We start from the raw sequence: 18,589 nt of genomic DNA on the forward strand, positions 1-18,589 counted from the left end.
TTTTTAATTCTAGGTATACTTACACTTCTGACCTGAGATTTGAGGCTGTCCACCTGCCCACCAGTCCAGACTGGATTCTAAGGTAAATTTTTCAAACAAACAAGGATGTCAACATATATAAAAGCGAAGCTATGAAACGTTAGGACAAAAACAAAAGGACAGAAACTTGATAAGCAGAATATTTATTCACATGTCTAAACAAAATTGTATAAGAATTTGCAAAATTGCTTAAATACTTTTTAAGGACATGCAACTTTTTCAGGACTTATATTATATAGGATTATATAGATGCATTGCTTAAAATATTGTACTTTGTTGTCCTTGGAGTCGTTGTTCCAAAATCGGATGACTAAGATAATTATTGTTGACAAAAAAGTTAAAACATATTTTATATTGACTTACGAATTTGCTGGTGACTATTATAGAGTTGCTACGCTTTATAATTCGTAAATAGCTATTACAGTAATCATCATGCAAAGTTTGAAATCGAGAGGATAATTATTATTTGACCAAATTGCCGCTAAGTTATAGAAGGAAAGACGAATGGACGGAAGGACGTACAAAAGACTCAAACTATAAAAAAAGCCTCGCTTTAAAAACATGAAAAGAACTTTATGTAACAAAATGAGAAAGAATGCAATAAAAGTAAAAGTAAGATTCTTCAAAGTTTTAATATAAATCTCTAGAAAAAAAGTATTTGGATGTGTGTCTGTTTGTGGGTCTGTGTGTTCGAAACCGCAGAACCTATATGGTTCTCCTTTTCTTTGAATCCTATTATATGTGAAGGAATTAAAAAAGAACAATTTTGTGGGAGGGTTACTCCTTCCTAAAAAGAGAAATTACCACTACAAAAAAGTCCATTTATTATTTTTTTTTATTTCTTTGTAAAGCTTGAATTGTACGTGGAGGGTTAACTTACTCCCCCCCCTATCCCTCAAGTACCTATGGAGGCCTCTAGGGGCGTAGCCTGCTTTTTACTTGATTGATTGTATTTCAAAGTAAAAAAAAATATTGAAAAGACTTTACTTTGAATAAATCCAAGCCTTCTATTCAAATTCAGACCAAATAAAATCTAAGAAAATTTGTTTATAAAAAAGAAAAATTGTATTTCCCTGCTCGCTTTTCAAATATTTTTGTTCGTCTCAGGGATCTTAAGGGATAAGACAATAGACGTTAAATTGAAATGCATCACCAATTATAATAAACAAGATTACCCCTTCTTTAGATTAAAATTATTGGTCGAAAATTTTGGACAGTACCAGTTTTGAACAAACCATTCAAGTATCCATAGTTTCTGAGCAAACAAATAAGATAAATTGGTTATACATTTTTGGTTACTAGTGTAATTAGCAACTCAATGTCCTCTCCCTCCCTGTCGCCTTTGAAATATTTGTGTTCGTCTCTATAAACGAATAAAGAACACATTTACGCCTTTGAAAAGATTGTATTGTTGTCTCGTACCTGCCGTTTCTACAGTTCTATTCAGTCTCTATTATATTCATTTAAGTAGGTTTTCACCAGAAATTTAAAAAAAATTTTGTTTGTTTAAAAATTATTTTTTTTGTAAAAAATTTCTTTGGAATAAAGTTTAGTAAAATTTTAATTTCTTCGTTAGAAATCCCTATATTTTTGTTTGTAAATTTGTAAATTTTGTTCTATGGTTTAAAATATTATAAACACTTTGATATCAGAATAACATTTGATAATGTTATAATCCATTAATGCACTCTTTGCTATTGGGGGGTTTGTATTGGAAGGTGGAAGAAAAATAGCCGAAAACCACCTTAAGACTTAAATTTAAAATTAAAATATTCGTAAACATCCCGGGACCTATGTAAAGTTAGAACTTGATCGGTTTCGTGGTTAGCTAGATCTTAACGGACAAATGAAAAAGCCTTTCACTTTGTATAATAGGAAAATATTTAACATTCCTAAAGAATAAACTAGCATGGTTATTTCAATGGTTGTCCGTCAAGATATCTCAAACAATTGTACTAATTTAGTTCTTCATTTAAGGGAAACTTTATGCATGTCCTGAGTTTTAAACTTTTAATTTTAAGTCTTAGCATGGTTTCAGGCTATTTTTCTGCCTGACAGTCTGATTGTGTTGTAATTTATTAATTGGGCCTTTTTGCTTGAGTGCCTTGAGAGACTCGACAAAGTGGCAGAAAAAATGAGCTGACATAAAAGGGAGAGATGAGAGGAGAAGTGAGAAAGGAAACCCCTTATAAAGAGATGGATCTATTGACACTTTGTCGAGTCTCATGCCTTAATCTTGAAATACATTTTTATTTCATATTCAAACTATATCTTTCTATATATTGTGTTGTTTATTATAGCATAAAGAAAAGATACGCTTGAGAATGTTTTCAATTTTCATATATTTACAATGTGCAATCGTTTTGTTCTTCTCAATGCATTTTGAAATCTTGAGAAATTTGTAAAATAGTTTTGAGTTGTAGGATATGTATATACAAACATATACAGAAATAGTGTATATATTCATGTTATGGAGGGAGGGGACACTGAACTGTAAATAGTTATAGTAACAAACGTTTTAGTCTCAGTCTCCCCAGTCACTGGCTTAAAACTCTGGGTACTTTTTAAAAAGCTTATTTGGTTGGGGCAAAATAGCAGTGTTTTTTAACCGATAATTTTAACCTACAAAATGGATATGCTATTCATCATCCTATGGATGTACTTTAATTCTTCGTTCATTGTCTTATCCCTGGAGATCTATGATGCATATGGAATAAAATATACAAGTCAGAAGTAATGGTATAGTGAAGTTGAATGGTCATTTTTACCTTAGGATTGAACAGGGAGGAAGGGGACATTGGTATAAAAATTTTACTAGTTCTCACTCAAAGTTTAACAAAAATATTTTTCGTTGGTGTTAAATATTTTGGAACTTTTATTACATCATGATTGGGTTGTACAAACCAGGCAACTTGGTGTATGAACTTGTTCCACAAAAAGTTTCAATCGTCATTTTTTAGATTTAAGTCTTGGAATATTTTTAGACTAATTTTATTCCTTTTATTCAGATACTAGTGGTGCAACCGCTAGTAAACAAATGTTTTTGTCTCCAAGAAATTTTTTTGGATCATGGAAAGAAAAAAAAGGTAGCGTGTTTCGTCGTATTTTACAGTGGCTTTTGATAGGTTAGGTTGGGTAAATGTTAATGGTTGTCCTGCAGGTTTAGGAAATAGGCCTCTAATGGTTAGAGCCCCCTGCAGGGGCTAGAAATAGGATAAAAACTACTGTGAAAATATGACGAAACCTGCTACTTCATTTTTAATTTGGACAGATTATTGTGTCTGACAATAATATATTCGAGTTGATTTACACATTCCTTTCTTCCTGTAACAGATTTATTTGATACTCCACACATGAAAGAAAACTCATTTTAAATACAAATCTATGTATAAGGTAGGATGAGGGGTTAATTCAGGCTCTCATATTATACAGAGGTTAATAAAGGATCGGTTTTTGTACAGCTCTTCTCGAGTATTGCAGAAAAGTGGTCCATTTGGCAAATAATGCACAAAAAGCAGTATTTTCTTTGTTTTTTTTCACATGTACTTTTTAAATTTACGTACATTCTTGGACTACTGGGTATCTGTCACTGTAGGCATGTATTAGGAGCTTTAGAACAATTTCAGCTCACGATTTCAATACAGCGTTGTTTATTTAAAATTTTTGCACTTTAGCACAAAGTACCTTGTTGAGTATTGAAAACCCCACCCCGCCCCCTCATATTTCAAATAAATTGAAGAAAAAGGGAGGTTGGGGTAGTTTTATTATTTTGGGTCAGCTCAAGTTAGTTTATATTGAGTACTGGGTAGCCCCATAGGGTTAGTGCCCCTTGCAGGAGTTAGGCATAGAGAAAAACAACCCCTTCCTTATTTTCAATTTATTAAAAAAAAATAAAGAGGGGGGTTGTCAGTGCTGAAAAGCCACTTTATGTGAAAGCACATAAATTTTACATAAGCAGATTTAGGTCTAAATATAACACACTTCTGAAATTTAAACTTGTATTCCAGTTTTATACATTTATGTTTAGAATTAGTTTAATTTTTAAGTTTAAGATTTAGAACAGTAAATTCTAGAATTTAGAATGTCTACTGCAATATTTTGAAATTTTCTTTAAGTTCTTTTATACTATCGAAGCTACTCTGTACATTTACTTTGTCAGTCTGTAACGCTATGGGGGAAATATCATTTTCTAGGCTGCTGTTGACGATATATAGTGAGGATTCCCATGACATATGCGCATCTAGTCAATATATTTTTTGTCAATATGTTTGTCGGTCATGCTTCAAAAGACCTAAACCTTATTTTTAAAAGGTTTTGTGGGTTTTTTTTTCAGTCTTTGCATATCATCTCTCTTTCTTTTATTACTTATGACATCTAAACATCTGCTCTATAACACACTTTGTCCATTTCATAATTTTTTTGTGATTCGCTACTTATGGATGCTAACATCCTTTCTTAATTTTACAGAAATTATCAAAACATTTTCTTACCACAAGGTAACTATTTAATTAAATGAAAAGAATGCAAATAATTTTTCTTTGATAATGCACTAATAAGTTAATGATCGCAATTTTTCCTCCTGCAAAATAACCTTTGATCAAAGAAAATGGATATGGTATAGTTCACGGTAAAATGCTTCTCGGATCGATTATTTCCAAAAATATATAAATCTATATAGCTGCCAACTGCAAAACGGCTGAACGTACATGTTATGCCTTTACATCGCTGTAAGCGGCACACAAAGGCCTGTAAAGAGTATAAAATAGAAAAGATCAAATGATGTACAGGAAAAGCTTGGCTGAATAAAACACACACAAAAGAGGTCTTGTGTATTTTTTTAGTAGTAATAGACTGTCTACAAATAAAATCTTTTAAACCTATTTGATTTGATTTTTAATTTATGTCTAAACTACGCATATTTCCCTTAATGAAAATACAATTAATCATGAAATTATTAAATTCTCGAGTGAGTAATTTACCAATGCACTTTCAGCCATTAGAAATACATTAAATACATTTTTCAACCACTGTTTATAGCCAGGGAGGGAGGGGACACTGGGCTGTTTATTACAATAGTCCCCAAAGTTTTATAAAAACGTTTACTTACTCGTTGGCTTCACAACTTTTAAGACTTTTATTAAATTTTGGTTGGTTGGTTCATTAAGTTGAATGTTTAAACGTTTCAACCACTAATTAAAATCTACAGAAAGATTAATTTGTGTATCATTATTAGGAATGTACGCTAATTTATCGGTCATTGTCTGGTTGAAAGAAGAATATACTAAAACTGACAAAGATTTAATAATGTTTCTGAAATTGGACTGTAAATTATACTAGTCCCTAAAATTGCAAAAATACATTCTCTAATTCGTTGGATAAAAAACTTGGGGGGAACGCTATAAAATTCTTGATTAATTGGTACAAACTATGGGTGTCCTTCATTTCAAACAAAAATTTCGCGTCGGAAGGATAATTTTGTTGATATAATTGGAAGAGTACATCAATTTAATGTCATAGTCTTATCCCTTTAGTTCCCTGAAGGTCCCAAAGTCTTTACCTAATTGCCAATACATGATTGACTAATTGATAATAAATCCATGAAATGATTAAAAGTCCATCAAGGTAAATATACCTTTCAACAATGGTTTACAAATATGTTTTTTTACCAACTAGACATTCTATTGCTAGAAAAAAATGAATATTTATTCTAAAATGAAATAGCTAAAATAATCTACAATTAGGGTTAGGGAGGTGAAAATTTAAACTGAAAATTTGGGTTTTATTTGGGGGAGGGGGGGTTAATCTTTATATCAAATAAGCTAGGACATCCAAGCTTTTAATTCTTCTTTTTTTTTGGGAGGGGGGGTAATCACCCCTTTACCCTCCCCATTGGACGTCCTTGGGTTAATATGTTGTTTATTTTGGCGGATTTTAATGATTCTTATAGAAATACCTGAATCTCAGTATGTTATTTGACGAAAAAGTCATCATTAATGATTTATTAACAATACGGCTAAATAAGAAAGATAGTTAAATTTAGAACCATTGTGATATCTTCCATAAAAGCTAAGTTCAACAAATCAAACAGCAGACAAATGAAGATTAACCAGTTTTTTGAGAATCTAAACAAAACTTCAATGTTGCTTAAATACATTTGAGACTTGATTATAGAGATGCTTCGCTTACAAAACAATCCATTAAGTCTTGATTGTTAAAAAACTGTAGAAGCACTACATATAATCTTATAATTTTATTTGTTTCGGATTTTGAATCTTTTGAACCACGTTTGAAATTTGATATTTTCCATCCCATAGACATGTCACTTTAAAATTATTAACTAAAACAATTGTCGTTGATATTATTTGTAAGGTTATTATTTTTAATTACACTGTAATAAAATATTAACAACTCACATAAAACAAACAAGTCTCGAAATTTTGGCATTCATTCATTTTATTGATAGACTTTTGAACAGGGATATATTTCCACTGAATCAATTCTAAATCTAATTAAATTTTGTTCCTTTATATCACATGCAGGGCTCGGCAGCTGCGCGTCTGGGAAATCAACCTGTTACAATTTTAAAAATCAGCTGTAAGTCTAACCCCGACCCAAATATGGCAATCCCTCTTTTCAATAAATTTTCAAAGCATACAAAGGGGCTTAAATTTGAGGCTTAGGAATTAGAATTATTATTTAGGAGAGAGAAGAAATTATGATAAAAATGGTCAAGGGTTGGTTGGTTACTTTTATAAATTTTGATTGGTTGGGTTAAACTAAATGCATCCGAACTTGCTAACATGTAACTTGTCTATTGGTCTTTTTGTCCATCCAGTAGGAGGGAAGGATATGGGGTAAAAGAGGTGGATGGGGAAAATCATTATTTTAGCCCGCTGCAAGTTTCACTTTACTAGAGAACATGAACATCTGTTTTTTTTGTATGTATTTCCATGTCCAGAAAAAGACAAAGCTTTCTTTATTTGCAATCCTACATAATATTTTTGATAAAATAATTGGATCTAGTGCAGTTCACTCTAAAATCTTACTGGTAACGATAATCCCCGAAAATATATGAACTTTAAAGGCTCTCTAACGGCCAAACGTACATGTCACGACCGAACACCGTTTTAAGCGGTAATGGGAGGCCTATAAATAATCTGGGATAGCCAAGATCCAATGATGCACAGTGAAAGCTTCACTGAAGAAAAAATGCATATACTAGTTCTATTTCGCGCATTTATGCAAGATAACTGTGCATTATTGAGTCATGAGTTTTAGTAATGACTATTCCAGATGTTAGGAGATGATAGTTACATACCAGGAACATTATTTCACTGTGAACTGCACAAGATCCAAATAATTGATTTTTATATATTTTACCAGTGTAGTTCATGAATTTTCTATACAGCTTCGTTTTACAACTTCTATATTCTGGCAGGGAAATTGGGCTGAAAATTCACAAGTACCCAAAGTTTTAAACCTCGTTTTGTTGTTCGTTGACTCAAAAACTTTGGGTACTGTTATCAAATCTTAATTGGTTGGTTCCAAACTTTTAGTGTTAAAACTATCTAACCAATAACTTTAATATGTATATGAATTTATTGTCAGTTGTCCTATTTCTTGAGATCTGGGATACTCTGTTTTCATTATATTTTTATTTCTAAAATGTCTATATGTGAATATACTCCCGGAGTCCCGACAAATACCTAACCCCTGACATCGCAGAATATTATATTTATTCAAAAACTCAACTTTAATTTTAATCAGGGACAAGGGAACACTGTTAAAAATAAATTTTTTTTTTAGCATCAGATGATACTCTATATTCTTCACATTAATGTATAGTATCAATCCGTACGTACTAGGAAAAAAAACTCATTACGATACAAGGAAGTTTTCAATGTTGTATTAAGTATTAGGCAATGTTCTGTGAAGTAACATGTAGTACTAATAGTAATGTATTTGTCTGTATAGTATTATCCAATACGCTCTTGGGAATAAAATTCAGTACAGTAGAAGTAATTTTTCATTACCCTCCTTCGCAATTGTTGTTACCCTCTATCATAATTTATGATACTTTAGAGAGTATGAAACTGTTTTACTTTGTATGAAAGATCAGTTTATAATATATGATTATTATATGTACATATACATTTTGTTATATCAACAAACATACCAAGCAGAGCCATAAAACATTAATTTAAATGTAAAATTAGTAAAAAAATTAATTTAAAGATGTTTAGGACTAAACATTATCCTTAAAAATAAAAACTATGGTCAGTCATAATTACAAAAAACAAAACTATAAATCAGAGCATAAACAGTAACATTTCATCTTTGTCTAAAACGACCAAGCATTGAAACACTTCCATGAGAGGTGTGCACGAATGGTGTCTGTTTCAATATTCTTTACAGTACAGATTTGTACCCTAGAACGTATGAATAGTTACTATTTTAATAAACCATTCTCTTGCGTATTGTCTGATACGCTACAGCGTATGAAATAGTACTAAATCAAGAAACATTTCTACAGCGTATTTTCCGATACCCTACAACGTACTATTATTATAAACTTTTCTACAGCGTATTCTATAGTACCCTAGAGCGTATCAATCGATACTAAAAAAATGTATGGGTTCTGTATAGTAATAATTATTGTGTTATATAGTATTACATAGTGTTATATATTAATTATATAGTTGTAGGGTACTTACGGGTCCAATACTCTCCAGAGTATCAATTGATACTAAATAAAAAAATTATTTTTAACAGTGAATGATATTCTGACAAACAATTCTAAAGGAAAATTTCCTCACAACCCCCTTTTCCTCCCCTTCTTTCCCACCACTCTTCAGTTACATGACAAAAACAAAATATAACACCTGATACTCAATAAGGTTTCGTGAAATTTTTTTGGAATTGTTGGTTAGACTGGCTACCCCTGATTCTAATATGCATGCTTTTAATACGAAAAATATATTAGTTTTTAAGCAATTGCTTAAAAGTCTAAATAGGTTGCATAATAAAAAATTCCTATTGTATAAAGCAGAAAGTTTTTTTTCTGTAATTTCAATAACTATTAAACCGATTGAGTTCTCCATTTTATGTAATCTTCACTTAGGTCCCAGAAACGGTTTAGGATTATTTTTTTCGATTTTAGTCATGGGCCATTTTTCTGTTATATTAACTATTAATGTTTTCCTTATATAACCAGGGATCGTAAGGGATAAGACAAAGAACGATAATTTAATGAACATCACCATTTATGATAAACAAAATTTACTCCTTTTGTAGATGAAAATTATTAATTTATTACTACTATTTAATTAGTCTCCAAAGTTTTTAAGCTACCGTATAAGAGATCATGTGTAAAACTCTGGGCACCAGTATAATTTTTAATCAATAACCGTTCCCTCCCTAAGTTATATCAGACAACCAAAGCTGCAACTCATACTTTTCTTCACTGTTGCAATCAATACTACACAGAATATTTTTAGTAGAAAACAAAATAATCTTCCAACATATCAGGGATCTTAGGTGATAAGACAATGGATAATAAACTAAAGTACATCTAAAATGATGATAAACAAACTTAACCCTTCCGTCGATAAAATTATTTGTTAAGAGTTGAGAAACTTCGAATTCCAACCAAACAACAAATTAATTAACTTGTTAATTTTCTAAAACTTAAAGTAATTATTTGTTCCATAAAAAGTTTTTGTTTCTTTTTAGGAACACCTTGTTGTTGTATACTGCACTGTAAATAAACTGTACAAAACAATTTTTACTTGAAAAGGGTTAAGATATATATAACATATAAATCTTTTTTTTTAGAGATGGTTTAACATTATAGTGTATATCCTGGGAAGGTTTTTACCTATTTTGTAGGATTGTACATACAACCTCTGAGGAAAATACCGACATTAAACTTTCCTTTACAGTTTTAAAAGGAAAAGTACAAAACAATTTTTAGATAAATTCGTTTTAGGATAGATGAATCTTTTTGAGATGGTTTAATATAACATTATAGAAAAAATTTGCAAAAATTACAAACTTAATTCGCTAATGTTTTAAATTCATTCGAATCTGGTTTATCATCTATCAATTTCAGAATATAGCTTGTAAAAAACCCTGCGAGTGGTAACATTTTAACACATATTCTTGACATACCCCCCCCCCCCCCAGTCTCTTTAAAAGATTCAAAATTTAAAGACATATATTTTTTTATTCTTATTTTTTTAACATCTATCTAAATATGTTTGTAAAAAATAAGTTGTGTGTTTTCTATCAAAAGTTAAACCTGGATATTTTAATGTTCTTAAACTGCTATCAAAAAATATTTTTACGATAGTATACATTTGTTGAAGAAAGTTTTATCGTTTTTTTATTTGATATATTTATGTTGCAGAAACCATAAATATACTTTGCTAGGTAATGGAAACAAATAAATACCGGGAGGGTGGGAACATTGCACTCAAAATTACACTTGTACCTAAAGTTATTTTATTTGTAGGCTCAAAATTTTTTATTTAATTTTGGTTGCTTTTTCGAAATTTATTGGGTCCAAACTTTTCAAAAATTGTTCAGAAAAAGTTTTAAATCATTGGGGACGTATATTAAGTTATAGTACATTGTCTTATCCCTAAAAGTCCCTGAATAAATAGGTTAAGAACATTAAAGATTATGTATTGCTACATAGTGCAATGGAAAATCACATAAATGTCAATTTATTTCCTATATTTTATTGATTAATTAACAAAGTATTTAGTAGGGTTTATTGCTAATTAGACCAAATCATGCTTAATGAAATATATTTTTGTTTGTGCTTATTTATAGCAAAGCTTCTCTAAAATTAGTATTGGTCCATACGTCCAAAAACGGGTTGTTAATTTAGAAATGTTAGTATTGTTCTATTTATTTTAAATTTTCCATATGATTCTTATAAAAGATTTAGTTTTGTACTTTGTTCCTTCACACTTTCTAGATATAGTTTTCTTAAGTTAAGTACAAAGCTCCCTTAAAAAGTAAACCTTAATATTTTTAGCCATTTAAGATATAATATGCCTTTTTAATTTATATCTAAATTTTTTTATCTTTCATTAATATATCCATTATTTTTGAGACACAAAAATTTAGTTAATTTTTTAAGACTAAGGTTTTTGATTAAAAAAAGGAAGAAATCCTGGGAGGGTGAAGATATATTCGGCCAAGCTGGTTTCACAATTCTGCATTACAATTTATTGTCTTATTTCTTTTATGGTTTTAGATGTTAATATTCTATCATAAGTGAAGCATTATTATAATTTTACAATGCAATGTTTAGATCCGTTTGTATTTGAAAGAATATGTGTAACGGGTGACTGATACCAAGTAGCTGGAAAATGTATGCAAGTTTTAAAAGTACAGGGAAAAATAATTCCACATCCCCCAAAAATGCTTTTGAATGTTAAAATTATATTTTGTTTTTAATATGTAATTTATTTTGTACATTTTAGAAAAAGTATAAATAAAACTCGAGTACTAACCATACAAACAGAAAAATGTACACAATCTGACCCTGAATTATCTTGTCATCCTGGTGTAACATGTTTACAACCATAATAATGAGAGTAATAATGTCATAGCTAACCATTCTGGACTAGTTTTATTGCTGGCTAATATTAAACAGAATCATATACACAAATTATATAATTTAATAACATACTTTTTTTATATTACGTCCAATAGTAGCGAAGCTGTCTAAAATTTAAGAAAATATGGGCACAGAAACGCAATTAAATAGCTAAGACTTTGTTGGTCTGAGCAATAAATGTATAAGTATACATTTTTAACCCATTCAACTACCTGGCAAAATTGGTTGGAACCTTTTTCGTCTGCTAGCAAAATGCTCTTGCTCTTTTGTAGCGACTTGGCTGTGTTGTTAATTTTGATGCTATTGGCTTATATTCAAAGACCCAATTGAAAGTCGGCACATTGCCCCATCTTTTTTTTACTTTACTGACTGAACTTGTAAAATACCAGTAGCTCTAACCTATGATTTCCATTTTCGTTTCCACAGAAAAATTAAATGCTGTGTAAAGATTGAAATATGTTTTGCTAAATTCCAATCTTAAGTCGAGAATGGGCGAGATGTGGTTTTGTTTTTATTTATCATTTACACAGTTTTTCAGTTTATTTGTTTGTTTTATCGTATTTGTATGTGTGTTTTAGATAGGTATTTGAAAATGTGTGTTTTGTGTATTTTTAAAGGAGAAGGCATTGGCTTGTTAATTTTTAAGTAAACCTTATTCGGTAGTTCAGACTTTTTAAACTATTATTTTCATGTACACCATAGAATTTTGTTTATCATAATTGGTGGGTGTATCTCAATTTTTCATCTATTTGTCTTATCCCTTGAGATTCCTGATATATGAACGTATATAGGTATTTGTGAAAACTATGTGTAGACAAGACAAGTCAAACTTTGAACGTGAAATATTGACAAACTTTTGTATCTGAGCCTTGCCCCCCCCCCCCCTTCATTCTATATCCTTTTCTTGGACGCAGATATTATAGTACCAAATTTGTACAGATTTGGGTTGCGGATTTATTTTTATGGTTTATTAGTGAATGTAAGTTTACATTTATGCAAAATTTAATGGTAATGAACAACCTATTTTTATTACAATATAAAAGGACAAATTGCTTCACCCTAAGAGTAGGAGGTCAGGAAAATAGCCTAAAACAACCCATAGACATTAATAAAGCTCCGCTGAAAACTTAAATCCATTTGGACCAGCAGTTTCCAAGATATTCAGCTTCAGACAAAAAACCTTACTACTTTATATTATAGAATATTGTATATTATTAAGTATACCTATTTGGGAAATATGTATGTATACCTAAACATTTAAATGTGATTTAGCAATCTATAGACACTTTTACTATATAAAAGTACTTATCCTTTGAACTATTTTCTAGTACCCCAGAAATATTTCAGCTGTTTGTTAGTATAACGAAAAAAGTGGGAACTCCAAAGTAAAATAAATATATTCTTGATTCAAATGACGATAAATTATTGTTTAAACTTGAATTAAAGATTCTAATGCTGTACAAATTTTAAAAATAAATTCAAAACTTTGGTTTGTGAGTCAATAACAGTTACTAACAAATCTTTTCCACTCCATCAATTTATTGTTAAGCCATAGAACACGGAGAACAAGGCTTTTTACACATTTCAAACTTAGATCATATCATGTTGTTTATTTGTAAAACTTTTCTTTGTTTGTTTTATATATAAAACTAGCGGCTTCGCCCCTAGCCTCTAGGGGCTTTGCCCCAAGAGGCAATTAAAAAAAATTAAGTATTTCTGGTTCTACCATTTATTTTGAAGTAGTTTTCCCAGAATTTTTTTTTCTGGGGGGGGGAATTTTCATTTTTTTGGGAGTTGGGGGTGTCCCACCCCCCAAAAAATAGCTTAAAACCACCACAGGACCACTAGGTATATACCCTGAAGAGTAAAATCCGATCGGTTCAGTGGTTACCGAGATCTTAAGGGACAGACGGACGGACAGACGGATAGACAAACATTGTTCTACTTTGCATTATAGATATAGCCTGAAGATATAAAGGTGTATTAGAAAGAAATTTTTATTTATCCTTGTATAAAATTTTTAATCGCTGGACTGATATATTTCTCCTTTACAACTAACCCTTTCACTTAATTGCACCAAGAAGCCTCTAGAGGCACAGCTGCTGGTAATAAAAGTACGTTATAGTTAACTATATTAAAGTTGTTCAACAAAATCATTTTTATTAATAATATTTTTCAAGAATCTTAAGAGATAAGATACTGGACGATAAGTTGATGTATATCCACAATGATGATAAACAAATTACCTTTTCTGAATATCTAAATCATTGGTTGTAAAGTTTGGACAATACTAGTTTTCAATAAAAGTACCCAAAGTTTTCAACCAAAAAATAAGATAACGCGTTTATAAAAACTTTCGAAAACAGTTAAAGTGTCGAACTATGACGTCAGAAAAAATTAACAATTAACCAATGCGAGGCCGCTATATATCTTACCACAGTGAATACTGGCTTCTCATTGGTTAATTGATAATTTTTTTCTGACGTCATAGTTCGACACTTTTACTGTTTTCAAACTTTCATACCAATGCCCCCTTCCTCTACATGATTACATCTACACATGAAAATAATAATATTTTTTGTTTTAGGATCCGATCTCCGACTCCAAGCGACACAGGAGTTTACGAGTGCCAAATATCTTCCACACCTCACATATCACATCAAATATATCTTACTGTAAGAGGTAATAATTATCTTATATTCCTAATATATCACATCAAATATATCTTACTGTAAGAGGAAATAATTATCTTATATTCCTTAAATATCACATCAAATATATCTTACTGTAAGAGGTAATTATTTTTTTAATTCACATATTTTCTTTAAATCAGCTTAAGTCACCAAAATGCTCATATCAATCGATTAGGAAAACACATTAGAGACATCTGATATTGTGACGTTTGCAAAGTGGTTGATTTGAAAATCAATAAATCAAATAAGATTTACCTTTGATAAAATGTACATCTTTCTAGATTATCAGGTAGTGCTTTAACTCAATATACCTATCGAGCACTGACTTCCCTCCTCTTTATTTAAAAATGAAAAAAAAATATTTTTTTTTCTATGCCCAACCCGTTTCGGGTGAACCTAAACCTGCGTTGCCAAAACCCAAGGGGCTACCCAGTACCAGCTAATATAACCTAAACTTATCTAAAGTAATAAGTAAACAAAGCAAAAACTACCCACCCCACTTTATTTTCATTTTCAAAATAAGGAGGGGGTTGCTTTTGTGATTTTCAAGGCACTTTGGAGAAACCACTTTCAAAGGGTTAAAAGTAGAATACAGTCATGGTTAACAAGTACCTTTTGGTGAGAATCTAATCTTTGCAGAACAAGTTTGAATCCCTTTATTAAATTGTAAAGTTTATCTGACAAGAAACTGTAAATTAGTTGCATAAGAAGATGGAAACCTTGGTGCTTTCACTTTAACTGCCTATAGGGCACCGAGACCCTCCCCTTATTTTTAAATATCTCATATTAAGGGAGGAGGAAGCTATTTTTTCCCCCATACCCAATCTAATCAAACCTAACTTGACCTAAAGTAATAAACAAACAAACAGAAAACTACTACCTCCACCATTCTTATGAATTATTCCTAAAATAAGGGGGCAGGGGTTCTGCGCTCGACAATGTACTTTGAGGGAATGTGCCGAAAACTTTATCAAATGAACAGACTGCTAAAAGATAATTTTTCTTGGATAGTTTTTACTCAAACTTTCTTTAAGTTTTATTTTCAAACTAATTAAGTTCATTAAACTCTTTCATGATGTCAATAAATAGATATCCCTGTGTTAAATAAAGAATATAAATAAAAAGACTATTTTTGTTTTGTTTTTAAGTAACTCAAGGTTTTCTTTAGAATTTTTAGATTTTTAATGATTCAAGCCAAAGTTAACTTAAAAGTTAAAAACTATTTAATTAATGTTTGTTTGACTTAACCAAAGCGTTTGTCATGCTGCATTTAGTATCATAATTAGAGACAGCGTAAAGTTGCACCAAAAATGACCTATACCTTTCCTGAAAATTGCTGAAACTAAGTTGTTTGGAGGACCAGATATGATTGTAGAGGCTGGGAGAACTATCAACCTATGTTCTTATTATAGATGCTGAAACTAAGTTGTTTGGAGGACCAGATATGATTGTAGAGGCTGGGAGTACTATCAACCTATGTTCTTATTATAGATGCTGAAACTAAGTTGTTTGGAGGACCAGATATGATTGTAGAGGCTGGGAGTACTATCAACCTATGTTCTTATTATAGATGCTGAAACTAAGTTGTTTGGAGGACCAGATATGATTGTAGAGGCTGGGAGTACTATCAACCTATGTTCTTATTATAGATGCTGAAACTAAGTTGTTTGGAGGACCAGATATGATTGTAGAGGCTGGAAGCACTATCAACCTGACATGTACTGTCAAACATGTACCTAAACCTCCAGAAAAGGTAATCTCATAAAAAAAGTAAATCTTATTAAGGTATCATGATTCTCATTGTCTATCAGTCTGCCTTTTCCAAAAGACCTGTCTAAATCTTGTAATAGATATAACTCTCCTTTGTAGTGTATGGAAAATTTTTACCTGTTTTGTAAGATTATACCTACAACCTCTGAGGGATGAAAAGAGTTTTAAAAAGAAAAGGTTTAAAACAATTTTTAGAGGGTCATTTTTTTCCAGGGACAATTTCTCTTAGAAGGGTGAATGTACCCTCACAGAAAAAAGTTATAAACCTTCTCAAGATCTATAAGAAGATTTATTGTAAAGTAGAACTATTTTATATCAGCAGTTAGCGGTAACTTTTGCTAAGCTACGCTCCTAGGACCCTCTAGAAGCACCTGTTTTGGAACAGGGAAGGAAGTCAACACCTTCCAACTTTCAATTTTAGTTTTAAAAAAGTTTTTATTTAAGTATACATGGATAAATATAATATTGGAAATTTACCGGTTTAGATACCTTTTCTACATATAATTACACAATTTAACTGCATTATTATTGTGTAATTATATTCACTTTCACCTTGAAAGCAACTTTTAATTTTCATGTATAAGAGGGATTTAAAGGGATAAGACAATGGCCGATTAATTGATGTAAATCCCCAATGATGACAAACAGTATTAACCCTTCTGTTTATTACAGTTAGTTTTTGAAATATTTGAACACCCAACTTGATGATTCAACCAATCAAAAATTAATAAAAGTCCCCAAAGATGTTAAGCCAACGAATAATAAAACATTATAAAAATGCTTTGGGGACTAGTTTAATAAAGAGCCCTTTTTTCCAGTCCTTCCTGTACGTATACACTGTTTATTTACACTGGATATTTCTAATTTTGTTGGGAGTATTGATTGAAGGATATTCCTAGCTAGTTCTCAACTGACAAAGATTTCAAAGTTGTGTGTTTAGAAACTTTCTTAAAGTGCAAAATGATCCCTGGAACAATTGGGCAAATGGGAATTTTATCTTTCGTGTTTATTATGTTTGGTTTTTATTGGTGTAGCTACTCTAAGATTAAGATTTGTCTGTATGTCCAACCGTCTGTGCCGAACTCTGTAAGTCACTTTAAGAGTACGTCCGTCGTCCATCCGTCTGTAAGTCGAATCCCTATGTACGTCCAACTGTCCAACTGCCCCTATGTATATCCATCCTTCCATATGGCCATCTGTTTGTATGTTAATCCGTTTTACGTCTATTGGTTGTACGTCCATCCATTTGTACGTCAACCGTTTGTACGTCCATTGCCTGTACAAATGGGTCTACGAAAAAAAATAAATTCCCACTGTCTCCAGTGAAGAATGAAAACAAATGAAAATTATAAATAAACATTTTAAACCGCTAATTTTATAAGTCTATCATTGATTCTTCCTATAGAAACCAAAAAACTATTTACCCACCCCACTGTGTATACTATGTAAAGCTTGGAAGGAAAGATTACACAACATAATGATTAAACTTTTATTTGCTGCGAAAAAAAGTGTTAGATAATGGCAATGGTGCGTGGCGGAAATACGCATTGCATAAATAAAAGTTTTTTAAAGCCTAACTTTGAAGTTTTTATGAAAAGGATGGTTTCAACTTTTCAAGATGAATGAATATTATTCAAATATTATTTTTTTGCACTTTGCATATGAGAATTTTATTTCCAGCATGGCTGCGACACCGAATAATTTCCGCTGGATGAGAACTCGTTCCCAGCCATGCTGAAAAATCATGTATATCATCGTATTACTGACAACTTTCTACGAATACTAAAAAAAATATTTCGTATAAGTTTTCGTAGCTCCGAGTACATGAATCTTATGATTTTTTATTAGCTTATAATGTATTCATATTCGTTATTTGAATAAATAATTATTCATAACAGGATATTTATTATTTACATATTTACTTTTTTCTACCAATTCATTTTCTATAATCTAAAACGGCAGCCCTAAAATTTATATTTATTACTTATTAGTTTTGCTACTAAAAAATGCTATCCTTGTTTATCTTTACATAGAAGTAATAGGTTGTCTTTCTGTTGATTCTATTTTACTCTCCCCCTTCCCTTAAGTCACAATAGACCCCTATAAGGGCTTAAACGCTAGGATAAAAGGTATTCTTTACTACGATGCATTACCCTAAAATAAGCTGAAATTACCAAATATTTTTTTGAATTAATTGATGAAAATTAATCTTGTTATTTTTATATTTAGATTAGCTGGATGCATAATAAACAAGAAGTATCCTATCAGGAAACAACCACATTTTAATATTTACCACCATTAAATTTTAAACAGGTAATTGGATGACTGTGTGTTACTTAAAATCTCAAACAATTGTTATTTTATTCCCAGTATGGCTTCAAAACCGATTAATGTCCGCTTAATTGGAACTGGATCTAATCCACACTGAAAAATCATGTATTCCACCGTATTATAG

At 30.9% G+C, this 18,589-nt stretch overlaps 2 protein-coding genes across 4 annotated transcripts in view; one reads left to right on the forward strand and one right to left on the reverse strand.

The window, feature by feature from the left end:
* The window catches only part of Rpn13 (regulatory particle non-ATPase 13), a 136,956-nt gene that overhangs the window by 98,171 nt on the left and 20,196 nt on the right, over positions 1 to 18,589 (reverse strand). The window lies entirely within an intron of this gene.
* Positions 1 to 18,589, forward strand: part of LOC145312121 (uncharacterized) — a 76,986-nt gene that overhangs the window by 38,737 nt on the left and 19,660 nt on the right. For both annotated transcript variants that reach the window (XM_080151265.1, XM_080151266.1), the window contains exons 9-12: positions 14 to 82; positions 14,259 to 14,353; positions 16,014 to 16,117; positions 18,364 to 18,397. In XM_080151265.1, the coding sequence (XP_080007391.1) occupies positions 14 to 82; positions 14,259 to 14,353; positions 16,014 to 16,117; positions 18,364 to 18,397 (302 nt within the window). The remainder of the gene's footprint in view (positions 1 to 13; positions 83 to 14,258; positions 14,354 to 16,013; positions 16,118 to 18,363; positions 18,398 to 18,589) is intronic.

The sequence above is a fragment of the Acartia tonsa genome, chromosome 2 (genome assembly GCF_053477335.1).
Source record: "Acartia tonsa isolate MP-2025a chromosome 2, ASM5347733v1, whole genome shotgun sequence".
Classification (NCBI taxonomy): Eukaryota; Metazoa; Arthropoda; class Copepoda; order Calanoida; family Acartiidae; genus Acartia; species Acartia tonsa.